Here is a 27,791-nt window from a genome sequence, read left to right as displayed (position 1 = left end):
TGGGCTGTGTCCCTAACCCAGATTCACTGTGCTTCTTAGGGAAATTTATTTAAGCTGCATGCAGGCCTTATTTGTACAGTAAGAATAATTCTGACTTACTTCACAAGCAGAGTGGGAGGATTGATTAACAATTGTGAGGCACTACAGAAGTGCTAAACATTATTAATAGCTCCCAAGTTTTCTTCTTTTGGAAACAGTGGCCATTTCTTGCCATAATGTTTTAAACAGTTGCTGCTCAAGGAGCTTAGATTGCAGATTCCTGGCCTGTGGTTTGTCCATAAATCACAGACCTGGAGCCTACCCAAGACACTCTCGATAGTCTCAGCAGGAAGTCTGGACGAGAGAAAACTCTGTTCTCAATCTGGCCCAGTGAACTACTTTATGGGCCGGTCCAGTTTCAAGGTCCCGAGCCAGACGTGAGAGGGATTCTGTCCAAGTTTAAAAGCACGAGGTCTGAGGAATGTCCTTTCAAATTGGATTTCGCTGCCTATAAATATTTTCCATCTTCTGCCCTGGAGGATATAGGTTTGACTCCACAGCTGATGAGCCTGGGCAGAGCAGGAGAGAAGGCCACACTGTTTATCACTGACAGTTTGTCAGCACACAAAGTTTAACTTGTAGAAAAAAAGAACCCAACCCATGCTCAAAGCTACTTCTGAACAAAAAAATCCCCCCAAAACAACAAGAAAAAGAGACAGGCAGCAGCAGTTAATAAGGTCCAGTAAAAGAACCAGTAAAAATCAAACCTGACAGATCAATTTTCTGCACAAAGCATTGCTTACACCCAGGAAAACAAATAAACTCCATGAGATTATTCCAGGTTTCAGATCCCCAATTCCAACCCATGGGGAAATTCGGTAGAGCAAATGCAGGACACAACCAGCCCACGCTGGGCACTTCACAGCACCATTCCCACACGTTGCACACTCTTGGAACACTTGGTTCACTTCAATATGCTAGAAAAATCAGGGGGTGCTACTCTCACTGCAGGAAGAGCACAAGCCAGATGGAAACGAGTTAGTGACAACAGTTCTGAGGATGAGTAATTTAGTATCTGAGTGGAGAGGATGGGAGCTGGAAGAGCACAACAGCAGCTTCACCACTACAAACAGCACTGAAGTTCTAATGCAAGATCCATACAGGCCTTCTCTGCTGGCACAGCATGTCTTGAGGTTGTACAGAAAGTGAAAAACCAGGTTCTAACTAACTTCCCATGTCTCCCTTTTACCATCATGCTTGAAACAACTCATCCTTTACACTGCTCATTTACTGAAGAGCATCTGTTGCATTCCATGTGGAGGCCCTTTCGGAGGCCAAGTATCTACAGACTACCTTTCAAGCAACTCGCCTGTATTCCCATCAGCGTTTCAGTCTGTGTTCATCAACATGATGCCACGCATCCCCCTTTTCCGCTAGGATCTGTTCTGTCAGCCACGCATAAAATCTTCCCACACCAGCACGCTCTGCAGGTCTTTGCAAAATAAAAGGGAAAACTGAGTCTGAGAGGTGAGGACCCAGAGAGGCTGCTGTTGCATGCCACGACGAAGCTTAGACAAAGCATCAGATAAAGCATGTGAGATCCAGGTCTAAGCACCTTCCTGATCCTGCTGCTACTGCTCCTTGCTGCATATGGGCCCTGAAGAACCAACCAGCATCTGAAGAGAGAAGTACCAACAAATCACCAGCTGGAAGACACAAAGACCAACAAAGAAAGGAGAAGAGAGAAGAGTGGAGGGGTCTGGAAAAGAAGGAGTTTATTTATCATAAATACAGATCAGCTAGACATACAGTTTATCCCACAGAAGAGGCAAAAACCCTGGAGACTCTCCAGAAAGCCACACGCTGGAAAGCTGTTTCCCAGTTACTTCCCTTTCTTCACAGCAAGACCAGGATGAACTCAATTATCCAGCAGCTCGGTGATCTTTTCTGTCATGGGATTGTACTGACCTGTTCCGCCAACAGTATCTGTGTCTGCTCATGGCAGCAACCTTCATGCTGGCAAACTCCTCCTGCCTGGTCAGAGGTGGAAGTTTCTTAACAAATTAATTCTGACAGTGTTTGTTCCAGAGCACAGTGGTGCACAGGGATTCAGTGGATGGAGGGGTGTATTCATAGACCTAACTGGGAATCTTGCTGCCAGCATCTGTTTTGGGAAACACCATTTCTAGAAACAGTATGAAATGAGGCTCTTCGGGTTTGTGTCAGAAATTTGGGCATATTGTTTTAGCAGCAAGCTCTGGATTTGTTCCCCCTAAGAACATCGCACTTTGAACAGGCTGATGACGTATGATCTAATAATTACAACTGGCTCCTCCCTGTGCAGCGAGGGTTGGAAGTCCCCTGCATTCTCCCTGGCCCGCTGCCACGTGAACCCCTCGCTGCATGGTGCCTGCAAGCAGATACTGTGATAGCTGACAGAGCGACTGCACTTGAGGAAAGAGATACCAGCATAGAGTTCATCCTTCAGTCTTCTGGGGCTCAGTTCTTCTCCAGGATTCTGGTGAGGAGCTCATTCAGCCGGCTCACCATTGGTCTGGGATCCTCATTCAGACCTGCTGCTATCATGGCATTCTCATAAATCTGAAAAAGAGAAGAAAGCGTTAAATAAGCAGCAAGAGTGAGCTGGATGAGAGCTGGGGAGGAAGTGGATGTCACTCTCCAGGACAAGCTTGTCTTCTAGGCCACATTGCTATCTGCACACCAGGTAAATGAGACCCTGCTTTGGGACAACAATCTGGTAGGAAAACACATGGACCACAAATACCAGAAATACCCAAAGAAAAACCACAGAAGGATGTGGTTCCTGCCTGCTACAAGGGTTTCGCCCCATTCCCTGCCACACATGGCCTGCAAGCTGGCGCTGGGGAGGATGGTGCCGCTTTTGGAGAAGGCCTGGCTCTTACCTGATCAAGCAACAGCTGGGCCAGATCAGGCTGACTGTCCTTCAGCTCATTAAGCTTCTTAATCAGAGCATGCCTGTAAGAGTGAGAGACATCAACACTGAGACTTGGTATTTTTGGACACCATGAGAAAATTCTTTCCAGAATGGGCAGCTATGTCAAGGGGAGACAGAAAATGTTCTACACCTAAAGGCCAAAATAGCTCCAACTTCCTTTCTCCTGTTCTGGGGGCTTCTCTCTTCTCTCCCATCCCTATTAACCTTCATGGTCCTCAGAAGGCTGGACGCTCTGTGGATGGCTCGTGTCAACTGTGCCATGCAGCCTCACAGACCAAGGCACTGTGGCACACACTGCACTTAATGGGGAGGGCTCTGCTAATTGGGAGCCTCACGGTGCCTCTTCTCTGCTTCCACCCCAGGAAGACTGCAGTGCCCCAGGCTTAGCACTGGTATTGCTCCCCCTTACCCTGTGTTGATCTCCAGGGTGGGCTGCAGGAGCTGGGCACGCTCCTCTTGGGTCTTGGCCAGCTGCTGCATGCGAAGAAAGTGGCGGGCAGCCCCCATCTCGAGCACAGTGATCATGGCGGGGTGTGTGTCCAGCCGTGTAGTCACCTGTGGCAAAAACAGCCATCAGTGCCCAGATGTAAAATGCATGTGGATTAGAGGTAGGGGAGGTTCAAGGACTTGAGGTCTTCTCAGCACAGAACCACACCAAGCCCCAACATGATTCATCCCAACCCCACAGGAGCTGCCTAAACCAGCAGGAAAGCTGGGGGTCCGAGTGGCCCCACTGGTCCACAGGAAAGACAGTCACCAGCCTGTGCTTCTGGTAACCTGAGCACGAACTAGTAAAACGGGCTTCGCTCATTACACATTAAGATGTGGTTCTTCCGCTGCCATGCTGACCGTCCAAATGACAAATGCCAGCATTCATACCATTTACAGAAAGGAGGCACAGAGAAGAATGCTTTCTCTCAGGGTCCAAAGGAAAATCTGTGGCAGCAGATCCCCAGTCAGTCACCATCTTTTTCCCCTAGATTATTATCTCCATGGGTCTCCTGTACGCAGTTACCCAGACGCAGAACACCTACCTTAACACCAGTGACTCGAGAGCCTAAGGCATTTCTCATCCAGGCCATCAGATCCTCAGCTTCTTTCTCTGTCAGACGTTCTGCAGCTGTCAGGGGAAAGAGGGCACATCTGAGCCTGCATCTATAGTGTGCCAATGGACAGCGAGCTTTAGTCCTGAGCTCAGTCCATTTTATACTTCCATTTATCTGTTCTCTTGTGGAAATGGGAGAGCAGCACCGCTCAGCACACACCTATGTATGTGCCCTCATCCCAGACCGTGCCATACCCAGAGCGGGCAGGCACACGTCCTGCTAGAGCCTGGATGCTCTGTCAGGGCACCTGATGTATGCGTGTTGTTAAAACTCAAAACCATGGAAACTCCACATAGGACATTCCATCTCTTTAAATTAGCAAATCGCTTAAACTTTGATCACATGGGATGAAAGGGATCTGTAAGAACTGCAAGTTGCCTCAGTACCCTCCTGGAGGAGGTGTACCCTCGCTGGCTGGTGCAGGACAGCTGGACTGCATGCAGCAGGAAGGGCCAGGGGAACCTCACGATACCTGGCTGGCTCTCCTCAAACTTCTCTTCCTTATAGTGATCAACAACAATATCTGTCTCCACAGAGATCAGCTTCTTCTTGTCAAACTCCCGAAGGTGCAAGAGTGTCAGCTCATCAAATTGCTCATAGCAGAACAGGACCTGTGCCAAAAAAGGGACAACACCACATTGTCTGGGATGTAACAGCACTTCCTCCTTCACAAGGCAACTCTGCACCAAAGAGCAAGAACATCACAAGGGAAACTAGCAGGTTCAGCCCCATCGTGACTATCACTTAGGGCCTCCAATGAAAGCAAACTCTTGGAGGTCTTTGTTATCATGGGTGGCAGGTCTGCAGCTGAACAAGTCCTGCTGCCCCATGGAAAATGAGAACCAGCTCTGACTCCAGTCCTGAAAGGGCCACCTGCCTGCAGAGGACACCTGTAACACCATTACCAGCCCTGCACTGCACCTCCTAGGCTCCTGCTCTGGGGTTCAGCAAAAGGTATTAAACACGGTGTTCCTCTGGCCATGGCACACTGCTCACCCACCTCCATGTCCTTCTTCTTCATGGCCTCAAAGTATGGGGAGTGCTCGGCCAGATGCCGGTTTGGGGCACACAGGTAGTAGATGTTTCTGCTTCCTGCCTTCATGCGGGAGGCGTAGTCGGTCAGGCTGGTCAGCTGGCCTGCGGGCAGGGCAGACGATTCATAACGTAGCAACTTTGCTATGTCCTCCTGGAAGAAATATGCTCCTGTGAGCTGGGGGCAGGCAACTATAGCTCTACCTGACCACTCCCAGCCCCAAAACATCCCTTTGTAGCACACAGGACTGTTTGCAGCCCTGCAAAAAGTCTCAGGGGATTCTAAGTCCTTCTTTTCCCGCTCCAGATATAAAGGAGGCAGAAGAGTGGCCTAGTCAGGATGTAGGTCATGCTCTCCTGGAAATGGGAATCCAGGCAGAGGACAACAGTAGGGGAACGCCCTACTTTATCGCCTGTTGTAGTTTATATTGCATCAGAGAGGGCTGACAACACGGTGTGGGTACAGAGACTCCACAGTGCCTAAAATTAAGTGGGAAGCAGCACCCAGTCAGAAAGAGTGAGAGTTAGGGCACTAGTGAATACAAGTAGGTCTTGTTAGAGCCAGGAACACAAGTTATGGGCATCTAAGATTCACAGAGAAGCAGCAGCCCCCCTCGTCCCAGGCCACCATAGCAGCAAACACTCTTTCCCATCAGCTGCAGTGCTTCAGGACTTTTGGTACCTTGACATCTTGCTCTGCAATCGTGACAATCCCCTCTCTCATGAATACCCCATAGTCCTCAAAGAATTTGGCATATTTCTCAGGGTCCTTCTTGCTCTGGTCAATGAAGAACTTGATCAACCTCTTCTGCAAAACATCTCGGAGCTTCCTGCAGCAGGAACAAGCCTTTTTAAAGATAGCTGCTAGACCAAGACAAGAGATTTTAGGTGAACATCCCTCTCCCTGTGCAGTGTTTTAGTGATGCATTTGTAAACATGACAATGAAGAAGCAGCTCTAGCTCCACTGTCTCCTTTCCATGTCTCTGTTCTTTGTATCTCAGTCCAGAGCAGCTCTTGAGCTGGAGAGACAGCTAGGGCTGTGATACAAACGTACTGCTGAAGCTCAAATCTTCAGTAACTCCAGTGACTCAGTGACCCTGCAGTACCTAACCAGCTGTGCACAGGGCATCTGTCTCACTCCCGCAGCTACCCTTAAACACAGGAAGGAAGCAGCTATAAAAGGGTTACAATTGTAGAAACCCTTTCTGAAGGCCTGAAAATCCACTGTGAGTGACAAGGTTAATTTGGTGACTACAGTGAGGCATTTTACCAGCTGTAGAATACAAAGTTAGCCATCAAACCTAACAAGATAACAGCGTCAATGCTAAGGAGTAAGAGCCTACTCTCAGCCTTCCCTCCAGTTCCAACAATGGCAGGTGTTTGAGAGGGGACTTGAAGGACAAAAAGTAAGGAAAAACCATAAGGAAAAACCAAAGCCAGGTCTAAGGGGTTCTCAGAGGACACTGGCCTCCTGGCAGCCAGCTTCACCAGGCCTTAGCACCCAACGGAAACCCTGCTGGCTGGCACTCAGGTTTTGACAAATGTGTGTGTGAGCACAGCAGAGCTTTGAAGGAACTGTGGAGACAACAGGGACAAGGTGCGGTTTGAAGATCTACGCATAAATAACGGTAACACCTAAGTTTGGCCCAGCTCCCTAGTACTGACAGCTGACTTAATGTTTGGTTTTGTTTTCCAAACCACTTGGTGGTGCAAACCAGGCACTTCAAATAGCAAATCCACTGTTACTGCTGTAGACCAGAAATACCGAAAAGCAGCCTAGGGCATAAGGGACACATGGCAGGCGACAGCAGGTTGTTTGACACAGGACACTGCTCCCACATCTCAAGATGTGAGTAGCATGGCTGAGAACTTAATTTGTAATTCTCAAGGATGGAAATGCTGCAGCTTATGAACCATGTCCCTCCAAGCCCTTCTAACTATCCCATAATGTCCCCTCCTCAACCAGCAAGACGCAAGAGCCTCAGCGTTCCACAGGATCTACCTCTTGCTTACCTGATAAGGGCACTCTCCTGCAGCAGCTCCCTGCTGAGGTTCAGGGGTATATCCTCACTGTCCACAACACCTGGAACACAGAGCAACTCTTAAACAGTGAGGCAAACACGAGTGCCAGGATCGGGAAGGCAGCCCCTCGCCTCACCCCCTGGGGAAGCCGTAGTCTGCAGCCCGCTATTCCCAGTCCCAGCACACACCTCTAAGAAAACGCAGCCATTTAGGCAGGATGTCCGCAGCTTTGGTTTGGATGAGAATTTTGCGGCTGTAGAGGGCAACACTGGAGCCCAGTTCCCTGCTGATATCGAACATGGATGGTTTCTGCAGGAACAAGAGACAGAAGGGTAACACCAGCACTGTGCAGGGTGCCCTGCTGCACACTACGCTGCAGTATCTCTGCAGCCGCACCAGCTGATGAGGTCACACTGCGGTCTTCACTGTGGAACCCAACGAGAGCTGGAGTCTTGGCTGTCTTCCCTAGGGACCTACCTGAGCCATCTCCCTGCTCCTGTCATGGCTCCATACCCCCACCATTATCCTGTGGCACCCAGCCCACTGCAGAGATGTCACACTGGATATTCCTCTTTGCCATTCTGCAGCCTTGGCTGCCTCCTTTCCCTAAGGAGCTCTCCTACTCTCTCCTCTTCAGAGCAGCTGGGCAGATGTCCCACTGGTCCCTGGACAGAAGGGCACGTACTTGCTCAGGCACATAGAAGATGCTGCGGATGTTGAGGGGAGCATCGGTCTTGTAGTGCAGGATGTAGCGGGGCTTGTCGTAAGCCTGTGCTATGAAGCGGTAGAACTCCTCATGCTGCCACTCGCCGATGTCCTTGGGGTCCAGCATCCAGAGTGCCTGCGGACAAGCAGGGAGTTGAGTTCCCATCAGCTCTCAAGACCTGCGGCGTCACCGCAGGCCTCTTCTTTCAGTTATACTTTCCCTCCAGGGCGCTGGAGCAAGGAAACATGAGCTTTCAAACTCCTCTGTGCAGCCTGAGGGCAGTGGCATGTATTATGGTTCAGGCACATTATCACGGAGTAACAAATTACTGCCCTTCAGCGGATCCCAGGTCACCTCCCACAGAGGTGCTTTTGCCCTGCAACATATATAAGGCAGCTCTGTTTAGCCCAAAACAAAAACGATTTGGCTAACATCCATTGCCTCACACCCGCTACTGGCTAAGAGCATTCTGGACGACTGGCAGTAGTGGTCAGCGCCTGACCAGTGAGAAAAAGAAAAGTGAAAGTTTAAGTGGGTCTGTTGTAACCAGCCTGCCTCCCCGATGAAGGTCACTATCCCACCCCAAGGTCAGTCGAGTGCTTGTGAAGCAACTCCTGGATTGCCTGCTTTCTGCTGATTTGTTCTGGAGCAGTTTGGGAGATATTTTGTGAACCACTCATCCCCCCCTGCTGCAGGGTCAGGAAGTGCTTCAGCAGTGCTGTTTCATGCAGCAACACGCGTGTTAAGGTCATGAGCTCCACACCAGGTCCTTCCCTGTGGACACGCTTTCCGCCTGCTGCTGCTCTAAACCCACCAGCGCTTTCTGGAGCATTCAGCCCCTGCTCACACCACATTTAAGTTTTCAGGACCTCAGCATCTAGCAAAGACGGGGGAGGTTCTGCCCATTTAACAAGCATGGGGACTCAACCAAGAATCTCATGTTTCAGCTGGGTGAAGCCCACTACACTCACTGCCACTCTTTTCTACTTGACCCCTAGTGAGTGACAGGAGCGATCACCGGGGGCAATACAAACATCCAAGCCCACCCTCCACCTACCATGCCACGGGATTCAGGGCTCTGGCAGCTCTGCCATACTCCTTAAAGCTTCTTCTGCCTCAAAGCCTTGTTCCACAAGCAGCTTCATAACATTGCCAGCCCACGCAAGTGTCCTGCAGGGTTTGCAGGATCGCAGGTAGGATTATGGACTCAACTGGCTACTGACGTGCATTACAGCAGCTGTCGTTAGGTGAAGTGCTGCTTTCCCAGAGGCTTACTTGTAGCTGCAGTTATCACGGTTAGACTGGAAAAGCCTCTGACACCCCTGTTGTCAGCTGCATGGCAAGCATTCAAGACCTTATCTAGGAAAATCCACACCAGGGATCTACCTATGGCTCTGTTTACAGTGAACTGATGTTGATGTGTGGAAAAACGCAAAAACAAGATCCTGGATAAAGAAAAGGCCTGAAATGGGAGCATAATGAGAATAAAGCTGTTCCTGTATCCCAAGGGAAAACACACTTTCTGATAAGAAGATAAAAGTACATGACTCTATTAAGGGCATTTCACCCCTCGCTCTAGTACTACTCTTCTCTAGGGAGTCTGTTCTATTGATTGTCAGGTAGAAAGAGCAAACAGCTGTCTAAATCTATTTCTGGCTCTGTAATTTAAGGGAAACAGCTAGAAACCCTGTGGAACAGAAACACTATTGTGCAGGAATCCAAATAAATATCAGTGACTAATCACACCAATTACAGAACCTTAGATAAATTAACATGATAAAATATTAAAGTACAATCTTGGAAGTCTGTGAATTCAGTGCCACTTTCCAGGAAATGAAAAAAACCCCATACGCTCTCTCTACCAGCTCTCTTAGGTGAGGAAGCCTTAAACAACCAGAAAAAGAAATGCTGGAGGAAAATGATTCATGGGGTTTTGGTTTAAAACAATTTCACCTGGGTGATTCCTGCAATTGGGCCAAGAACTTCTGACTAAAATGGATCTGGCTGCAATATAATTTTAAGTGGTCAGAAAATGCCAGCATGAAGCAGTGCTCAGTGAGGAGCTGTGAAGAAAATCAGGCTGTGAGCTGAGCCACTAAGCAAACCAACCACTCGCTGGCACTGCCTACCCCATGCTGTAGGACAGAGAGAACTGCAGCAAGAGGTGTCAGCACACCAGTGATAAGAGCAATCCCTGTCATGTCACCTGGCTTAAACTATTAGAATAAGTATTATAAAGCATTGAAATAATAATATCCAGAAGATAACTATAAATAAAAATTGCTTTGCTAATCTGCAAGAATGATCTCCAACAAATGCAAACAAGCAGCTCCAGGCAGGAATTTCTGCTAGATCATCCCCTTTTGTTCTAATTAACTGATAGCTACAGGGTCTGTGATATCCTGGACAATCCCTTCCCGATTTCCAGGGACAGCAGCAGCTTTGTGCTGTTTCCTGTCTCCAGTGGAGGATTACAATGGTTCACCTCCACAAGCGACCTGCCCGTGGCCCTCCCGCTCACCTGTAATGTGTTAATTCTTCTCCCATTGAGGTACAGTGGGAAGCTGATGAAGTTGCTGTATTTTGTCACCACCTCTGGAATGGAAAGAAGACACAGAAGAGTCAGGATTGCGAGAACAACACAGTAAGAATTTCCTCAGAAACAGCAGATGAAAGGTGTTGCAGGAGAGGAAAACCGCTGTAAATTCACCTCCCACCTGAGGGGCAGCGGCAGACTTCCCACGGCCCCTCAGCGGGTAACAGCATTTCTCTCCTCCACTCACCCTTGACTCTGTCTTCATTTGCAAACTCCTTGCAGTCTTCTTTGAGATGTATAATAATCTTAGTCCCAGTTCTGACACCAGACGCTTCTGCAATCTCAAACATTCCTGAACTAGGATTAGAAAAAGACCCTGTGTCAGCTTGTGCCTCACATACATCCATGACGGGACACAAAAATGCTTTATTAAACTAATATACAACACTTCAGCGCCAAGAGGAAAAGGCAAAAAGTCAGAAATGCCTGAATGCTCCCTGTGATTCTGAGAAGCCCCCCCAAAACTTGTGGCTGTCTTCCCTACGGAGACTCCAGGACAAGGACACACTGCTCTGCAAAGACAGCGGCAGCCTCAACAGAAACAACCTTCAAACTTCAAGTTGTGTGGGCCCAGCCTTCAATTCCTCTCCTACATTTCCTGCAGTGACTGCAACACCCAGCTCCTGCCATCTCCCTTGACAACTCTGACTTCTTTGTGGGCCCTTGTTCGTATCTCCACTGGAGTATGCAGTAATGGTTACGATGAAAAGCTGCTGTGCTGAAGACAGCCCATTCTGGATGACCTTTCCTACCCTACTGCTACGTGAACAGCTAAGTGGGGATCAGCCACTGGTGAGAGCACTGACCCAGGGGACAGACAGCAGCAGCGATGACGGACAAGCATTCAATGTGTATGGCAGTACAGATCGCAGCATACAGCAGCCTGCCCGCAGCCCAAGACAGTCTGATGTCTCGGTTACGAGATGGGTTTTTTTTTTTTCCAAGAACTTAAATAAGTTAGTAAATGCTTTATTCCTCAGAGATTTTAAGGGGATGCAGAGCTTTTTACCCCTAGGAGCTCCAATTTCAACATGGTCCAGCAGTCCACAGCTTTGCCATCACAGATGTTTGCAACTTCAAGCTAAAAGCACACAGACCTGACCCACAGAAGACAAGTACCTAAAGAACCACAGCGCTGCACGAGCCCTGCCTACTATGGGCGCCCTTGAGCAAAAACCCAGGGAATGGCTAGACCAAAAACATTAAATTTGCCTCTCCAGACTGGGGCACTGCTAAGATGATTGCCTGCCAGCGGGGAAGGAACAGGAGAGGCAGGTACTCTCTTTGTCCACAACACGCCTGCTCTCACAAAGCAAGTTTGTCCCTGTGGTTTTCACCCTGGCACATTAGGCCACACTTTGCTGCCATGTATAATCTGAGCAGGATCTAAACCACTAAGCCTAGTCACAAAAGGACCACGCAAGCCCCGTCTCGCTTTGCACAGCTTTCAGTTCATGCCTGGTCTGGACACAGCCCGACCAGGTTTCCATCCCATTCTGCAGCCTTACCCATCTGAAGACCAGTGATAGCCTGGGCTCCCCGGCTCTGCAGACTGGGAGAACACCTCCACTTTATCAGCCACCATGAAGGCTGAGTAGAAACCCACTCCAAACTGGCCGATGATTTTACTACTGGCTTCAGCTTGGCTCTGCAGAGCATCTAGAAAAGCCTGGAGGAACAGAGGAGACATCAAATGGCACATGGTGACTTCAGGTACCACTGGGAAGCTGCAATCCATCCTCCAGCTGGGCTCCTCATGCACTGATCCAGCCCTATGCCAGGTCCAGCACCCTCATCTCCCACTTCTGCTGTGAGATTGGTGCCCAAGGAAAAGTGTTTCTCCCACAGGGACTGCACCTCTGGAAAAGGGGAGCGTTGCTTAGGACAACACTCACCACCACTAGCAGTAAAGGAAAACAAGTGAGGGCTCAGTCGATCAGGAGCACGAAACCTTAAAATGGTGATCCCAGAGATGAAAAAAGAAATCAGGTACGTATATATAGCAACTTGCCAGCATGAGGACAGAGCTGCTGCCCTCCCGCACACAGGGTGAATGCCGGGTGATCGTGTGCCCCTCCATAACAATGGCCTGGGGAGGAAGGCGTCTGCGTTTGGGAGCAGGGGCAGCCAGATGCAGCAGCATTTACACACAGGGCCCATTAGTGCTGCACAGGCATCCCACGGCACACAGCAGAGACCATGAAGAGCTAGAAGACTCCACAGGTAGGTTTCACCTTCCCAGAGGGGTGTAATTTCACAGCTGGGCTGGGGGCCAAGGGACAGAACAGAATGAGAAATTACTGGGAGAACACAAGTGGCTGTAATTGGAGAAGACTTTTGCAGGGGGGGTGAAGGGGTGCCTCATCCCGAGTTACCTTTGAGCCTGATCGAGCAATGGTACCGAGGTTAGAAACCAGCTCCTCCTGGGTCATCCCAATACCCGTGTCCTGAAAAGAAACAGCAATTGTAGCTGAAACATCAGTAATGAAGCACTGCTTTAACAAACAGCACCCGAGCAACTTCTTCCTCTGGCTCCCGCTCTCTCGCAGCCAGCTGGGCAGTAAATGCAACGGCAGACTTCCAGCTGCGCCTCCACCTGCATATGGTCAGGACAGTGGACTGCACACAGCTCCAAGGGGCGGCCACAGCTGCCTTGTGGTTACAAACTACCAGAAAGTTCACACTCAAGCCTTTTATTATTGAGAGAAAGCAAAATCGAGAGATAGCCTTGTTGTCCTAAAAATGCACAGGATGACAGTGCTGGAAAGAGATCTCAACCCAGTCACAGCCTCACTGTGCCAGCTGCCGTGCACATACAGGGACAGTTTCCATCCCTCAACAGGTCCAAAAGTTCAGGAGTTGAGAAGCCGCTCATTTCCAATTCGCAGATGGGGAACCGATGCCCTCACACCAGGAATCAGTGGTAAAGCAGTGAATCCCTTAACTCTCAGGTAACGCAGACCCTTGTCTACAAGCACCACATTCACTGATCTCCATCTACTGTCTTTTCCTTCCTCCTCTCCCCCTCACATTGTGCTCCACAAGGCTTGTGTTTGAAGCTGTCAGCGTCCAGGTCCCCGCAAGATGGATATTGCAGTGCCCAGATGGAAGTACAGCCACACCTCACGGTGCTCTGTCCAGGCTTTGAAGGTACATGGCTTGTTGTCTTCCCCAGTTTAATCCAGGTTTGCACTCCTGCATGCAGATAAACAAATCCCTGCTGCTAGCACGCGCGCCTCTCAGGCAGCAGACCCTGCAGCAGCACCATCCAGAACAGTCAGCAAAACGAGCTAGAGCGGAACTGGCTGCTGCTAGATGGCTCAGAGCTGAGATGCCAGAGTGAATCCTGGCACAGCACACCTCTACCACCCACGTGGGGCATTTACTGGGCTGATTTATGAGCAAAGTTAACGTCAATACCTATTTTTTAATATGGTGTTTAACTCCACAGAAGGATCAACCTGTGGTCGACTTGTGAGGTTACTGAGTGAGGTGCCATGTGGGTAAGACATTTTCCTGCGTCCCCATAAGTCACAGCACAGCAACGCTTTCCACTTGATTAAATACGGTAAGGCCAGTCAGTCATCTTGGCTAAGGAGAATGATGATGCCCAGTAAGATCTCAACAGTGGGAGATGAAAAGCCAGGAAAAACAAACAGGGTATGGCAAAATCTCAGGAATCTGACATGGTCCCTTCCCCCAGGGAAGAAAGAGCCAGAAAAAAAAAGTTTTCAGCATCTGGTTCAGGTTTTGTTCATGCCAGACCCCAAACAGAACTCTTAACTCCTCTGATCCGCTCCTATTTATAGCACAGCATGTCATTCCCAAATTCCAGCATGTTAAAAAAAATATATCCTTACCCCGTGAATTTATTTGGCTATTGAATTCCGAACTCCCTGCCAAACTTATTGCAAAATGCTTAATGACAATTCCTGGAGACTAGTTTGATGAGGGTGAATCGCAATGAACAAAGAGAGCACGGCTCAAAACGGTCTGCTTCCCCAACAGTGCCGAGCCGCTAACAGGGAAACCGGAAAGCGTCCTTTTTGGTGGCCAGCCGAAGATCCTGGCAAAGCAGACATTTCCTACTGCAGGAAAACACCTGGGCGGATTACGATGAAAACGCCATCAAGATTCAAACCGCTCTTGCAGCGTTCACGTTTCCTGCGGCTGGTTTTCGCTCTGCGCTTCTCAGCTCCCTTCACCAGATGGTGCTGCTCCGGGGAACGGGGAATAAAGCGGCGGCAAAGAGACGGGAGCTCGGCTTCTGCAGAGCAGGCCGCCTTCAGCGATGGGAAGCAAAGGAACCTGCCCATGAAGAGCCCGCCTTGGGCTGGACCGATGCAAGTGCCGGCAGCACTAGCTCCATGAAATCCAAGGAAGGAGCTGCAGGACTTCCACTGCCCTTCTCCATCCTGCACAAGCAGCTGCTTGGCCTCCGGGCATCTTCACCAGGAGCCACCGTGTCATCACACAACCCTCTGCAAACGCTTTCTACCCGCCATCGGCCAGTGTAAATGCAAGGCCTGCTGTTACTCCACCATCAACATTATAACTTTTCTTCCCCTGCACACAGTTTCAGACCCTCCCTTCAGTCTGCAAGAAAAGTTTTATCAGGCTGAAAACAGCCACAGCAGAGTTATTTGTAAAAGCACAAAGAAAACTGTACATGGGGCGTCACAAATTACAAGAGGTGAGGGGTATGTTCAGAGTTCAAAGTGCTACTCCACAGCTTGGAGAAACCAACCACTGTATACCATGAAACAGAGTTCAGTGCCCTGACACTTCATTAGCTGAAGGTTAATTACAGAAGCCCTTCTGTTGCTCAGCAGAACAACAACCTACTCACCTGGTTGAATTGCCCTTCTGGGTCTTCTTAGGGTGCAGAGTAAACAGCCTCCCCCAAACCACCCCCTCTCCAGCCCTGTCCCTCCACAGGACAACACAGCAGGCTACAGACCTTCACCCCACCTTCTGAGGGACTGTGAAGAGCTCTATGCCCACACTTACTGAACCCCACTTCTAAAGTAAGAAGACAAAGCAGCCGAACATTGCTTTTAGCACCTTTTTGTGTGTGGAGACCTCCCAGATACAAAGCCTGCTGTTGAACCACACGGGACCTTTGTGCTTTCTCTGCACTTTGTTCTGACCTTTGTGGCGTGGGTGCTGGACGTTTGCAGAGACCGTTCTGTGTAACGACAGCTGGATCACTGCCTGGCACGCAGTACCTCAGGGCTCCCACCGTGAAATCATCTGTTTTTGCTCTGCAGTCCTGAGGACCACTGTCTTCCTTGACAGAGAGGTAAATGAACACCTTCGGTCCCGCTATCTGCCTCATCAAACCAATCAGTCCACAGCTCTTGTATTCACATCATACTTTTTGGTAAAGCAGAAACAAACCGCGCGTAATTACAGCAACAAATCTAGTTTACATCAACAAATTGCTTAGTTTAGCTGGTAAACAAGAACTGAGGTAATGTAACATCTCTGCTCATTACCTGAGTCCAATTTAAGGTATTGCAGAGCCTCGTTACACCAAACAATCCATTAACTAACCATTAACTGCTGCCTTTGCCACGGCTGCATCTGAAAGAATGCTTGCAGTTAGGGGGACATATCTGAGCGGTGCCTTTCATTTTGCTTTGCTGCAAAACGAACACTTGAAACACTTACTTCAGTGCAAAATCTCAACGGGGCATCAGAAGAACACTGACTACATTATAAAATAGGGACATGCTGCTTCCACCAACTGATAAGGTATTAAAATCCCAAAATGTCGGATTAGCGAGTGTCCCCCCTGTTATTTTAATACTTTGCTTAAAGAGACTTAAAATTCACAAGACCAGGAGAGCAGCCACACTGGAGCAGCGTTCTGGTTTAGAACCAACACGGCATCTGCAGCAGCCAGGAATGGAAGAAAAGGCACAATAAAACTGATGCGTACAGGGTATGGAGGCTGTCCAAAGCAGAGAGCCTGAGGTTCCCTTTCCTTTCCAACACCCTGTGGTAACGTTATTTTCAACGATGCCAAGCATTGCTACAGGCTCAGCCTCCACCCATCCAGGTCTAAATGCCCGCTGTTCAGAAAAGTACTTCCTTTTATCCACTTTGAATTTCCCATTTCTAAATGTGTCATGCTCTTATTCTGGCATGAAGAGGAAGAAAAGATTCTGCGCTTCCTTCCTTCCCTAGGCTGCAGGTTATTTGAAATGTGTTTGTATTTCTGGTTCCCTCACTTATTTGTTAAATATGATGCAACAACTGGAAGCTCTAACCCACCCCTGCCACCAGCAGCACATTTCTGTAAGCTGAATTCAACCGGCGGGTTGTCCAAGTGCAGCCAGCTTTCCCCCTCCATCTCTACCTGCATTATTGTCCACCTCCTGCTCCCCTGCTTCCTCAAGCCCAGGTGGCGGACGGGTGCTGCAGTGCCGCACGCAGCTAAGGACGTCACCCCGTCTCTGCTGCAGCCTGCTGGCACTGCACGGCTGCCAGGACAGGACCCAGCACCGAGGGGGACCAGCTACCCACCTGCACCAAGCTTTGTTGGACACGCGGGTGCACCTGCACTGAACTGCTACAGCCCAACCATCTCCGCTCCTTACGAGAGCCTCCGGACAGCCCAGTCCTCATTGCAGACTGTGTAACTCGGAAGCCAGGAGAGATCTGCTGAGCGACACAGGGAGCTGTTGCAGGGAGGAGTGGTGTTTGCAGTCATTTTAACTCCTCCCAAACACAGCAAACTTGTTATTTTGTGGCTTCGCAGGCACTGATTTTGGATGACTGCAACAGTGAGAAGAAAGCACAGCGAAGAGAACCGAGCAGCCCAAGCTCTGGCAGCAATTATGCTGCTTACCCCTGTTAAAACAGCAGCCGCACTCCCTCAGCCAGCGGCAGCAGCTATTAGCTCTGTAAACATTTCAAACCATTTCCTCTAAACGGCTAGCACTGTCCTAGCCCTAAATTAAGTATCAGCCACAAGAACAGCTCCAGCCCCCGAGCTTCCACAGACGCAGGGTTACCACCAGACACAGCGGTCCGGCAGCAACACCGACTGCACCACAGCCAAGCGCCTGTCACCAGCTGGCGTGGGGAACCTGGGGCAGGTGTTGAAGGACAGCTTTGCGGTCACAGGGCTTTGGGGTCTGTAAGGGGTTCTCTGTTCCCACCTCAAAGGGTCCACAAACACATCTGCAAAGCCTCAGCATGCAGAACTGCAGAGCTCTGCAGATCTGTCCTCATTGAAAACACACCCCTAACATTTTCAAGTGGATTTTCTTCAGAGATCTGACCTTGCAGGCTGTGGCTGCTACCAGATGGAGCTGTCCTAGAAAAAGAATGAGGCGGTTTTCAAAGGGGTGGAGGAAACCGTGGAATTTGCTAAAACAACGAGACTTGGTGAAGGAACTGAGGTGGTGTAATCCAGTGGAACAGACAGTGAACATTTCCCTCTTAGCAGATACAACACTTGGCAATGCTTAGGTAGGATATCCCTGAATGAGGACATCATATTAAGATTCTGAGTGTTGTTATGCCCGTGACCGAAATTCAGTCCTGGCAGAGAAGTAAGCAGAACTGCAGTGACTTAACGGAGATGAACGTAGTCCTTTGCTGGATAATCTCTCCAGGAACATGCCTGTAACAGACGCCATCATATGCTACAGACCTGCCTTTTCTCAACTGGTGAGACACAATGAGATGCTACAGGGCTTGGAAGGGGAGGGATCCAGCGGATCCAGGGGTTAAGAGCAGCCGGAAGATCTGCGGAAAAGGACCGAGGGGTCAGAGTGAGACAACGGGACCTTTCCAGAAAAAAAACAGGGTAATCATTGCTACAGATCACACATGAGAGACCTTCCTGTTTTAGTGGGTCCTAGCGAGCACAGAAAACAAAACAGCGACTAAGGTGAAGCTCCATCTCTGCTTCAATCCTTGCAGGTTTTTTTGTGTTCTTGAAAGGCAGGCAAATGTTCTGAATGAGGCTCGTTCAAAGTAATCATATGCAGTATGTTTCTTCAAGAGGTTATAAATAAACCCTTCACTGGAGGTAAGGAGCTTTAGGCACTACTGAGAAGGCAAACCTATTAAAAGAGATTGGAGTAGCGCTGTTCTCTCTCCCTTCGCAGAGCGCAGTATTGCTGCAGTTAAAAGCCTCCTAGTTAAGACTCATTTAGTCGCATTAGAGACGCACAGGCAGCCAGGTAGGGGGTTATAAAAAGACAAATCCCTAACGCATCTAATTGGGTATGACGTCAAACGCACCCTATCTGCAAGGTGGGCAAACAGGTCTCTTAACCAAAGTGCCAAAGAAGGGGGCAGCTTCCACAGTTACAGAGCATGAGTTGTAAGAATGTCTCAACGGGTGCAGAAGCTACGTTGTCCACTCAAAAGGGAAAGACGACACCAAGGCAGGAATGACACCCTGCTCGGGGCTAAACGAGAGCTCATTAAAGAGTCGGTGTTACACAGCAGTCAGGAAAATGCAGTAGTCAGGTGCGATAGGAATAGCAAAGCCTCTGCATTACGGTTTGAGAATCTTTGGGTTGATGATTGTGTTGCCCGCTGACGATCACTAACTTCCCCATGGCAACCGCAGCTGCTTGTTCTGCAGAGAAACAGAAGTATAAAATAACTGAGCAGCCTCCAATAGCGAGTGCTTTTGTCCCACGTGAAAAATATCAGATTGTGTGCTTTGTCTGTGCCACATCTCCCCTGGACCTGCTATGGTCAGCCTTCACTCACACACTGCTGCCTGCCTCCTTCTCTGCTCTCCTCAGAACAGCCCACAGGTACACAAGGAAAGTTACCAGTTTGCCTTCTTTGCATTAAGAAATCTGTCAAGAAAACACCAAAACTGAGCCTCAGCCTTCCACCCTGGACAACAGCCACTAACAAGGGCATCAAAGTAGAGAGAGAAGGACCAGCTCCACTGTCCCTCACTGCACGGAGTCCCACAGGCGAGCATGTGCTTACACTGATCGCCCCCCTCCTGCTAAGCATTTTCTCACCAGTAGGGAACAATCCAAACCAGGGCTGCAGAAAGGAGGACAGACAAGTGCTCTGGTACTGCCGCAATCTACAGTCCCACCTGTACGTCAGGGCAGAGCCTCAGCATCAGCTGGACTTGGCCTGTCCTGGAGCAGGAGGATACAGAGACACAACGGAAGGTTCTTCTCACCACCCCAGCATCTCTCAGCAACTGAGGTGAGAGGGAATGTCTGCGAGCTACCATGTAACAGCTCTGACTTAAGGAGGTGACAGGATTCCTTCCCAAAGGTCAGGATGAAACCAGACTCAACTTTTCCACTAGCAAGAAAGGCACACACAACCTGAGAAGTGCACCAGATAAGGTACTGGGAGAAAAGCTACTGGTAGCTCCTAATGGGGAAGGAAGAAGCAGCTAATTTTACTGTGGGGGCAAGTGGAGAGCAGATAAATCAGTGGTTTCTCATCAAATCCTGAGGTTAAAGCCTCATGAACCAGAGTTCAGCTGAAGACAAGACACTTCCTCAGTCAGGCTAGGGAATCCATGGGACTGTGCTGCCACTCAGCTTCCACTGATCCTTCATGGGACAAAGACCAGCGATGAGAGCAGCAGGGAGTAATGCTCTCCTGTTACCAAAGGGAGGTACCTGGATCGTGATGGTTCCCTTTCCGCTGTCAGTCTGCAGGTGGATCTCCATCTCAGGCAAGGCCTTCCCTTCTGCCATCAGCCGATGACGCAGTTTCTCCAGCGCATCGCTGCCATTGGAGATCAGCTCCCGGATAAATACCTGGGGATGAGACACAACCTGACACTGCAGCCTGGCCTCATCCACTGCGCAGGACTCCCAGAGACCCGGGAGCTCATTGCCTACTCACAAACTAATTCCCAGCTCGCTAGAAAAAGAAGAGCGTTTCCCATTATTTGCCACGAGAACAGTTTGTCTGAACTCAGTATTAAAGTGCAGAGGCTCTGAGGCTCTCAGTCACCTGGCCATGTTTACAAACTGTTTTGAAAACATACATTCAAGGTGTCTTAAGAAAACGTCATTCAAGAAAGCATGCCGTGTGAAGAGCACAGGACTTGCTGGGAAACTGAGTAGGTGTTCTCCCAGCAAAACTGTTTTGGTTGTACCCCTTGACAAAGACAGGGCTTTGCTAACAGAAAGTGTACCAGCAAGTAGTGGGTTCCTTTACCTCCTTCTCTGAGTACAAGGAACGGGCAACAATGTCCAGCAGTTTCTTTGTTTCAGCCTGAAACTCATGTTTAGAAGCTGTACCTAGAATAAAATCACAAACGCACATTTAAGGCATTTCACCAGGGAAGGAAGGCAAAATTGCCGTCGTACCATGTGCTTCAGCTTCCTGGGAGTGACAGCCTGAAGCAGAATGGGTCACAGGCAGCTGTGGCCTCCATCAAAATGACAACAAAGGGTGGTGTTCACACACCCCTATGAGGCAGCACACTTTGCCAAGCAGACACTTGGCCTCTGCACCTCAAGTCCTGGCACGCAAACCTCAAGGCAGTCAAAGCCTGCAGCAATGGCACATTGGTCACCATGTCCGGGCTGCAGAGCAATCAGTGAGAAGTGAAAGGTGGTTCCCCTGCTCCTAACGCGTGGCTCCCTGCAACCCCGAACTGCTCTCCCAAGTGCCTCCCATGGTTTATAGCCAGCCTTCCAGACTCTTCCTTGACTTGATTTTCAATGGAACCATCTGCGCACGCCCTGCTCCAAGAGCTTCTACAGCCAGGTGGTGTTTCTCATGCCCAAACAATACACAAAGCCATAAGCAGAAACAAGATTCTCAAATGTCTCTGTGGAGCAGGCAAGGGAGTGCATACGTGCAGACACCTACGCAGGTAGGAAGCTGTGCCCAGAAAGAGAATTTTCCTCAGGAAGAATAACGCTACAACACACCTCAGCTGAAAGACCATTCTTGGCCTTTTAAAAATGGCATTTCTCCTGATACAGGCATTAGAAAACGCTGAAGCAACATAGGGGAAGCCATGGGTCACACATCACCTCTGCCATGCCTTGCTGGCGAGGACCTACCGTCCCCAGTGTCGGGGTGAAGCTGGGGCGTCGACAGCAGCAGGAGCAGCGCATCAGCCTCACTGGGGGCTTTGCAGCCTGGCAGAGTCAAAAGTACCTACCAGAACAACCACAGGAGCACCAAGCGAAGATGCTATTTCTGTGCTTGAATAACTCATGTGACTTCGCTTTAAAGCACCTCTCCCTGGAGATGTGCAAAGCAATTCATTCTAACTAAAAGGTTGACACGAGGATTCTCATTAGACCTCTATGATCCACAGCAACGACCTGAACAGGCACGGCTCACTTCTGGGACAAAAAGTCTCTTTTTAGGCAAATTCTAATGCCTGCAGAGTCTCTACAAGGATGCATGACCATGAATTGCCTGGCTAAATCCGCAGATGCAACTTCTTCCCGCTGCCTTGGGGGCCTCGTTTCTCAGTAAAGGCCATCCTGATTTACACGTTCCAGTTCTGGGGAGGTGACGGTGCAATGCAGATTCAAACTGCAGTTTGCTGTCTAGGATGCAACGACCGATACCTGCACCTCCTCCAGAGGCAGAAACACTACCGCAGAGGGCTCACCCTCATAGTCGTGGTACAGCTGCCCCCAGACCTTGTTCCAGGTCTGCCTGCAGCCCAAGAGTGCTCCCACAGGACCTTGCCCACCTTTCACGTTCTCCGTGTTGCTGATGATGGTGTGCAGTGGCTCCTCTTCCTTGTTCTCCGCTGTCTGCGTGCTGTACGTTCGGAGAGCAGAAATGCTGGTGGCAGGAATGTTGTATCGGAAGCTCCAATGACGGAGTACTTGTCTTTGGAGACATGCTGCTCCTTTTGCTAGAAGACACAATTGAAGATATTTCAGTATAAATCACAAGTATCAGCAGCACCAGGAGCACTCTTTAAAGGTCCCACTTAAGCAATCCCATGGGGAGTTACACTGTCCGAGCAAGACTGAGGCTCCCTCACAATCTAACACCCACCATTTCCCTCTGGCACTGCCTCCTCTGCTTAAGAAGGGCCAAGTTGCTACTTTACACTGTCTATTCTGAATTAAAATTCTAGCCAAAAGATGACACGCAGCTTTCACAACGAATTAACCGGTGAGGAAGAGGGAGGCTGCAGCTTTCATTGCTGCTACCTGGCCAAGCTGAAGACAACAGGGAACACTTCAACTCCCACATTACTGCCAGGGAAAATGTAAAACCCTGGTGCAAGCAAGGCAGCCTGCACCTCCGGGAGATGCCTCTGCTGCACACACAGCTTCTCTGGATGCTGTACTAACACTTACCATCAGGCAGGCTCCTAGGCACCAAAATCTATGTCCTCCTGCGCACTTTCATCCCGCCGACAGTAACCAGCTCCTTTACAACAAGCTCACTCCCATATCTAAGAACACCACCAGCCCAGTTGGCCCCTGTCAGCCAGCTGAGCAGTTACTTTATGGCAATAGATATTTGGCCCTTCAGTGTCCAAGCAGAGTTAACAGAGCACAGGGATTACATCCTCCAACGAGCCAGCTCGGGTGCAAGGCATACATGCAGCAACAAAGCAATCAGAGGGCAAAATTGAGAGACAAGTCAGGAAACAACAGGAGCCCCATTAAGGACTGGGATTCCCAGTTCTCCTCCTTTCCTTGTGCCCAGGTGAACCAAACAGTTTTCTCGGTGCCGGTGGAAGAAACAAAGCCAAACATGGCCACAAACCCACTATTTACGGCACTACGGAGCCCTGTCCAAAGCCAGTTACTTGGTGTGATTTCTGAATTGCAGCGAGAGTGGTTTGTGCCAGAGTACGAGCCCGGAGGGTACGGATCGGAACGTGCAGCTGCGCTGGGGGCAGGCAGCGACTCAGCCCCAACCCTACAATGAACATAAAGGGACGAGGCTGTTTGGGGAGGCAGAGGAGCGACCAGGATGGCCTGGGCAGCGTGGGGAGAATCTGGAGAGCCAGCAAAAGTGGCTGGAAGCAGTGACAGGCCTGGGCTTTCATCACAACTCACTCTGTCCTTGCCGTCTGCTTCACCAAGCAAGGAAAGGAGGCAAACCCTGCACCCCAGGCCTGCAAGAGGCACATTTTCAAGGTGTCCTTTCTTGAGATGAATGGCTACAAAAACACCCAAAGACCGAACTGAGAACCATCAGTATGGTGAGAGTCCCAAAGCGCACCTCTGACCTCCCTGGAAACAGCTTCTTTGGCCGTCCACAGCCCTCCCTGACAGCTGACAAGCTGGGAGAGCTCAGCTCCCTCCTGAACCTTCCTCCACCTTGTCACAGCCCTTGAGCGAACTCAGCATCCCAACCCTTCCACCGACATCCTCCGTCGTCCTCTAGCTCAACTTGGGAGGACTCAGGCTCCCTTCACCAGTGCTCTGCAGACCTCCTGCCCCCCTGAGCAGCTACTACAGCCAGTATGGCCACGGAGAACAGGTCTTGTTGCTGCAGACCATCAGGCTGGGCTCTTGCTCACTCCAGATCAGATGAACACAAACCCCTGAGCTTTAACAGTGCTTCTGGCTCCTGCACCTCGTCCCCAAGGGCCGATCGAGGAGGATGTCGGTCCTCATTCTTCCTCCTCCTCACAGAAAGCTTTGAATCAAGATCCACTTCTCCAGCCAGAAGCTTGAATTACTCCCCAGTCATTCTGCCCTTAAAGAGAAGAGCCCACAAATAGTTCTTAATGCATCTGAACACCTCCTACACACATAACTGTTCGCTCTCTGCGTCACAAACAGTTCTGCCGCATTATCACAGGACACAATCTTTATCTTTCATTTGTCCGCCTTTGTTGGGCTCATCTGAGAAAGCAAGAAGGAAAACAGCAGAGAACTCGCCATGTGGCTGCGCAGCCCATCGAGCTTCAGAGAGGCCTGAGTCAGCCCAGGCTTTACCCATTTTATTTCTGTATTTACACAGGTTTTATATATTTTATGCTCATTTTATGCTAGGTGGTGTAGGATACTCTGAAAAATCTGCACTTGTACATACACACACACACATTTCCCAAACAGCAGAAATAAAGGAGGGAATTTTGCTCCCTCACTGACTCTAGGATCCATAAGAGAAGCAGATCAGCAGCAGCTCCACGATAACCTTAAGGCCACTTCTATCAGCAGATCTCCAGGCAGCAAAGCCCCAGAGCCAACAAACAGGCCAGCTCCCCAGCCCATAAACGCTAGCTGACTCTAGAAACTACAGCTATTTATAATTTTTGATGTATTCGACATTTTTTGCCTCCCTATCTCTAAAGCACAATAATAAATCACCAGCCATCAATTCAGAAAGTTATTTTTGGATTTGTGTAATGTTTGGTCTTATCATCCTTAATTAACTGCCCCATCCTGTGCCAGGTAGAGACAAGGCTCGTTAAATGCAAGCTGCAGTATCTTCAGACCACTTGCCTCTTGCAGAGCCCTTGCGTGGCCAGCTGGGGAAAGGCTCCCGGCAATTCTGGATATAAACCCACAATTATTGGCACACAAAAGCTCTTGAGAAAGTATCTGCTGAGTTAACAGGTTAAGTGACACTCAGAATGATTCCAAGAAACAAATTCCTAAGACCAAGAGACAAAGAAGGAATGGCCTCAGTTGAGCGCTGCGATGTGCTGGGGCAAATCAGGTCTTTTGATATCGAGTTCATCAAATGCTGAGCTTTATCACAGTCCGCATACCTTCCTATTTGCATCACTGCCCCGCCTGCACCGTAAAGGACGGCGGATACCCGCATTACTCTCCAGCTTCCAGTTCTCCGTGAATCCTAAGTGATCCGCTGTGTGTGACCACAGAGCGGCCCTGCACACGGGGAACACGCCACAGAAAAGAGAAGGACCCTTGGTCTCAGGGTTTCCTTTCCATCCAGGCACCGGGATGCCCCAGGGATGCCTGAACCCAACCAACCCCCCCAGGAAACACCCAGCCTCTTCTGGGAAAAGGACCGCAGTGAGCCAAGCCCAACGTCAGTTCGAAATTTAGGGTGGGAAATCGAGCACAAAGCAGTGCGTGGCTCAAAACAAAAGAGGAGAATTTAGGTCAGCAGAAATTACCATAATAGCTTGATTGCTGTGCAGTCGCAAGCCTGAGGATGCTCTTGAAAAGAAGAGCACGAGCAATAAGAAGCTTCCAGCTCAGATCTCGCTAGAAGAAAAGGGCTTTTCAGCTGGGCACCAGATCCTGTGCGAATCTAGGGAGAGGAGAGTCCCTGACTGACCCACTCGCACCAACGCATCTCCCAAAAAACTCTGCACCAGCTTCAGCCTTCAGCATTACGAGAGCCAAGAGAAAATGCTGCCAACTTTGTGTGGCCGAAGGGAAGAGACGACTATCCCTGCGACCAGGGATCTCCGCCTGCATCCAAGTGCAAGGACACCACCTCCGGCTCCTCCCTCTTCACTTCTACCCCACACAGCTTCTGCTCACTTTTTTTTTTTTCCCCTGAAGGACCTGAATGACAGCTTAAGGAATAAAACTCAGGCTCTGCTGGAGTAAATCTAACCTAACGGAGGCAGACGGCTTATCTCTCAGACACGGATACTAACAAGCCACCGGGGATTTCCGTGCTGGAAGAACTGAACTGCCCGGACACATCGAAGTGGCACTCGATGGCATAATAAATCTAACAATCTGGCCCTGAAAGCGACCCTATTTGTCACACGATTTCCTCTGTCACATTTTCTCTTCGTAACCCACAGGGAAACCACAGACCGCACCGACAACCTACAAATCTGTCGATTAGGAGCCAGACGGCAGATAAGGAAACACTGAACACAGCACGGGCCGCTCGCAGAAGACACGCAGGAAGCGTCTCACCACGCCTCCGTTAACGACAGCTCGCGTGCACGTTCTCCAGACCCGTGGCCTCGGTAAGACAGAACATCCTGTAACAGAGACCTCAGAGTGTGGACTTTCTCAGCCCAGCCTTGCCAGGTCCCTCAGGTGAAATCTTGATCTCCCCCCTAGGAGACACAACCCTTCGGGCTCGTCTGTCCGGTGATCCGGAGCTGAACCAGCCAGGGAAGGGAGAGGCCCCCGCCTCCTGCTGCCTTCCCAGTCCCCAGCTGACCTGGACACGCTACAGAATCTATATGAGCAAAGAGATGAACCTGTATGTGCTATATCTACTGTATGAGCCAGGAGACGAACCTGGCCATGTGACATACCCTATCTGAGCCAAGAGATGAACCTGGACATGCTATGTACTCTAGACAATCCGGTAGATGACATTCTATATACCCTATATGAGCCAACTGATGAGCCTGGACATACTATATGTGAGCCAACAGATGAACCTGGACATACTATGTATTTTATATGAGCCAACGGATGAACCTGGACATGCTATAGCCTCTATACGAGCCAAGAGTCGTACCTGGACATTCTATATGAGCCAAGAGATGTACCCGGACTCTATAGATTCTCTTTGAGCCAGGAAATGGACCCGAGCACGCTGTACACGCTTTACGAGCCAGCACATGACCCTGAGCACGCGATATACCCTACAGAAGCCTATAGGAACGCGCCTCCCAACAGGAGGGCAGGCCCTGAGCGCTGCGGTTGCCCGGAGGAGCCGGAGCTGTGGCCAGCAGCCCCCCGGGCGGGGGGGCCGGCCCCGCGGCAGCCCCCGGAGGGCCAAGCCCGCCGGGAGGAGGTGGCGCTGCTTGTGCACACACCGGCCGGGGGGGTCCCGGCGGCCGCGATACCCAGGAGCGGCCGCGGGGAGGCGAGGCAGCGCGGCGCCGGTGGTGCCGCAGGCCAGGGCCGCCCCCTCAGCCCGCCCGCCCCGGGCCCACCCCCCGGGCTCCCCTGGGCGGGCTCCCGGCCGCCCGGTAGCGGCGGGGCGGCGGCGCGGCGGGGTCTGCCCGGCTCACCTGCGGGGACCGCCCGCCCGCCCGCGGCCCCGGGGCGCAGCAGAGCCGCCAGGCACCGCCCCCGCCGCGCCGCCGCCGCCGCCACCATGCCGCGTGCGCCCGCTCAGCCCGCGCCGCTGGTTCCGCCGGCGCACGCCGATGGCGTCACGGGGCGGGGCGCGCGGGCCTACCCGGCGTGCGGCCGCTACGTCATGCGCGCGGACGCACACACGTCACGCTTTCCCCTTCTCAGCCGGGTGCGGGCGGCAGCAGAGCCCCCCGGCCCCTCACAGAACCCCCGCTCCCCTCAGGACGCCCCCAGCTCGTCTCAGGGGTTCCCTCGCTTCCCTCAGGGCGCCCCCGTCCCTTCACAGGACGCCCCGTTCCCTTCAGGCCCCTTCCCCTCAGGGCCTCCCCGCTCCCCTTGGCTCCCCGGCTCCCTGTCCCCGCAGCCCCCCGGGCCCGGCTCCAGCCTCCAGGCCTGACAGCAGAGCCCGAAGCCTCGTGCCCGGGTGCA

At 50.7% G+C, this 27,791-nt stretch overlaps 1 protein-coding gene across 2 annotated transcripts; it reads right to left on the bottom strand.

Annotated features, from left to right (window-relative positions):
* Nucleotides 1-1,737: 1,737 nt before the first annotated feature.
* On the bottom strand, nt 1,738-27,432 carry TRAP1 (TNF receptor associated protein 1). Of its 2 annotated transcripts, XM_063343869.1 has the most exons (18): nt 27,296-27,432; nt 22,103-22,270; nt 20,599-20,681; nt 20,052-20,192; nt 12,795-12,866; nt 11,928-12,088; nt 10,607-10,716; nt 10,345-10,418; nt 7,803-7,958; nt 7,306-7,426; nt 7,109-7,178; nt 5,777-5,924; nt 5,063-5,248; nt 4,535-4,673; nt 3,991-4,076; nt 3,366-3,511; nt 2,904-2,976; nt 1,738-2,580 (listed from the first exon to the last, which is right to left on the bottom strand). In XM_063343869.1, the coding sequence occupies exons 1-18, from the start codon at nt 27,381-27,383 to the stop codon at nt 2,479-2,481; spliced, it is 2,124 nt and encodes a 707-aa protein (XP_063199939.1). In that variant the 5' UTR covers nt 27,384-27,432; the 3' UTR covers nt 1,738-2,478. The 2 variants fall into 2 exon arrangements, with proteins under 2 accessions (XP_063199939.1, XP_063199940.1); XM_063343870.1 differs by lacking the exons at nt 20,052-20,192; nt 20,599-20,681; nt 22,103-22,270; nt 27,296-27,432 and adding an exon at nt 16,951-17,067.
* Nucleotides 27,433-27,791: the final 359 nt, after the last annotated feature.

This window comes from Chroicocephalus ridibundus, chromosome 8 (genome assembly GCF_963924245.1).
Source record: "Chroicocephalus ridibundus chromosome 8, bChrRid1.1, whole genome shotgun sequence".
NCBI lineage: Eukaryota > Metazoa > Chordata > Aves > Charadriiformes > Laridae > Chroicocephalus > Chroicocephalus ridibundus.
This window is presented reverse-complemented; position numbering and strand designations above follow the sequence as displayed.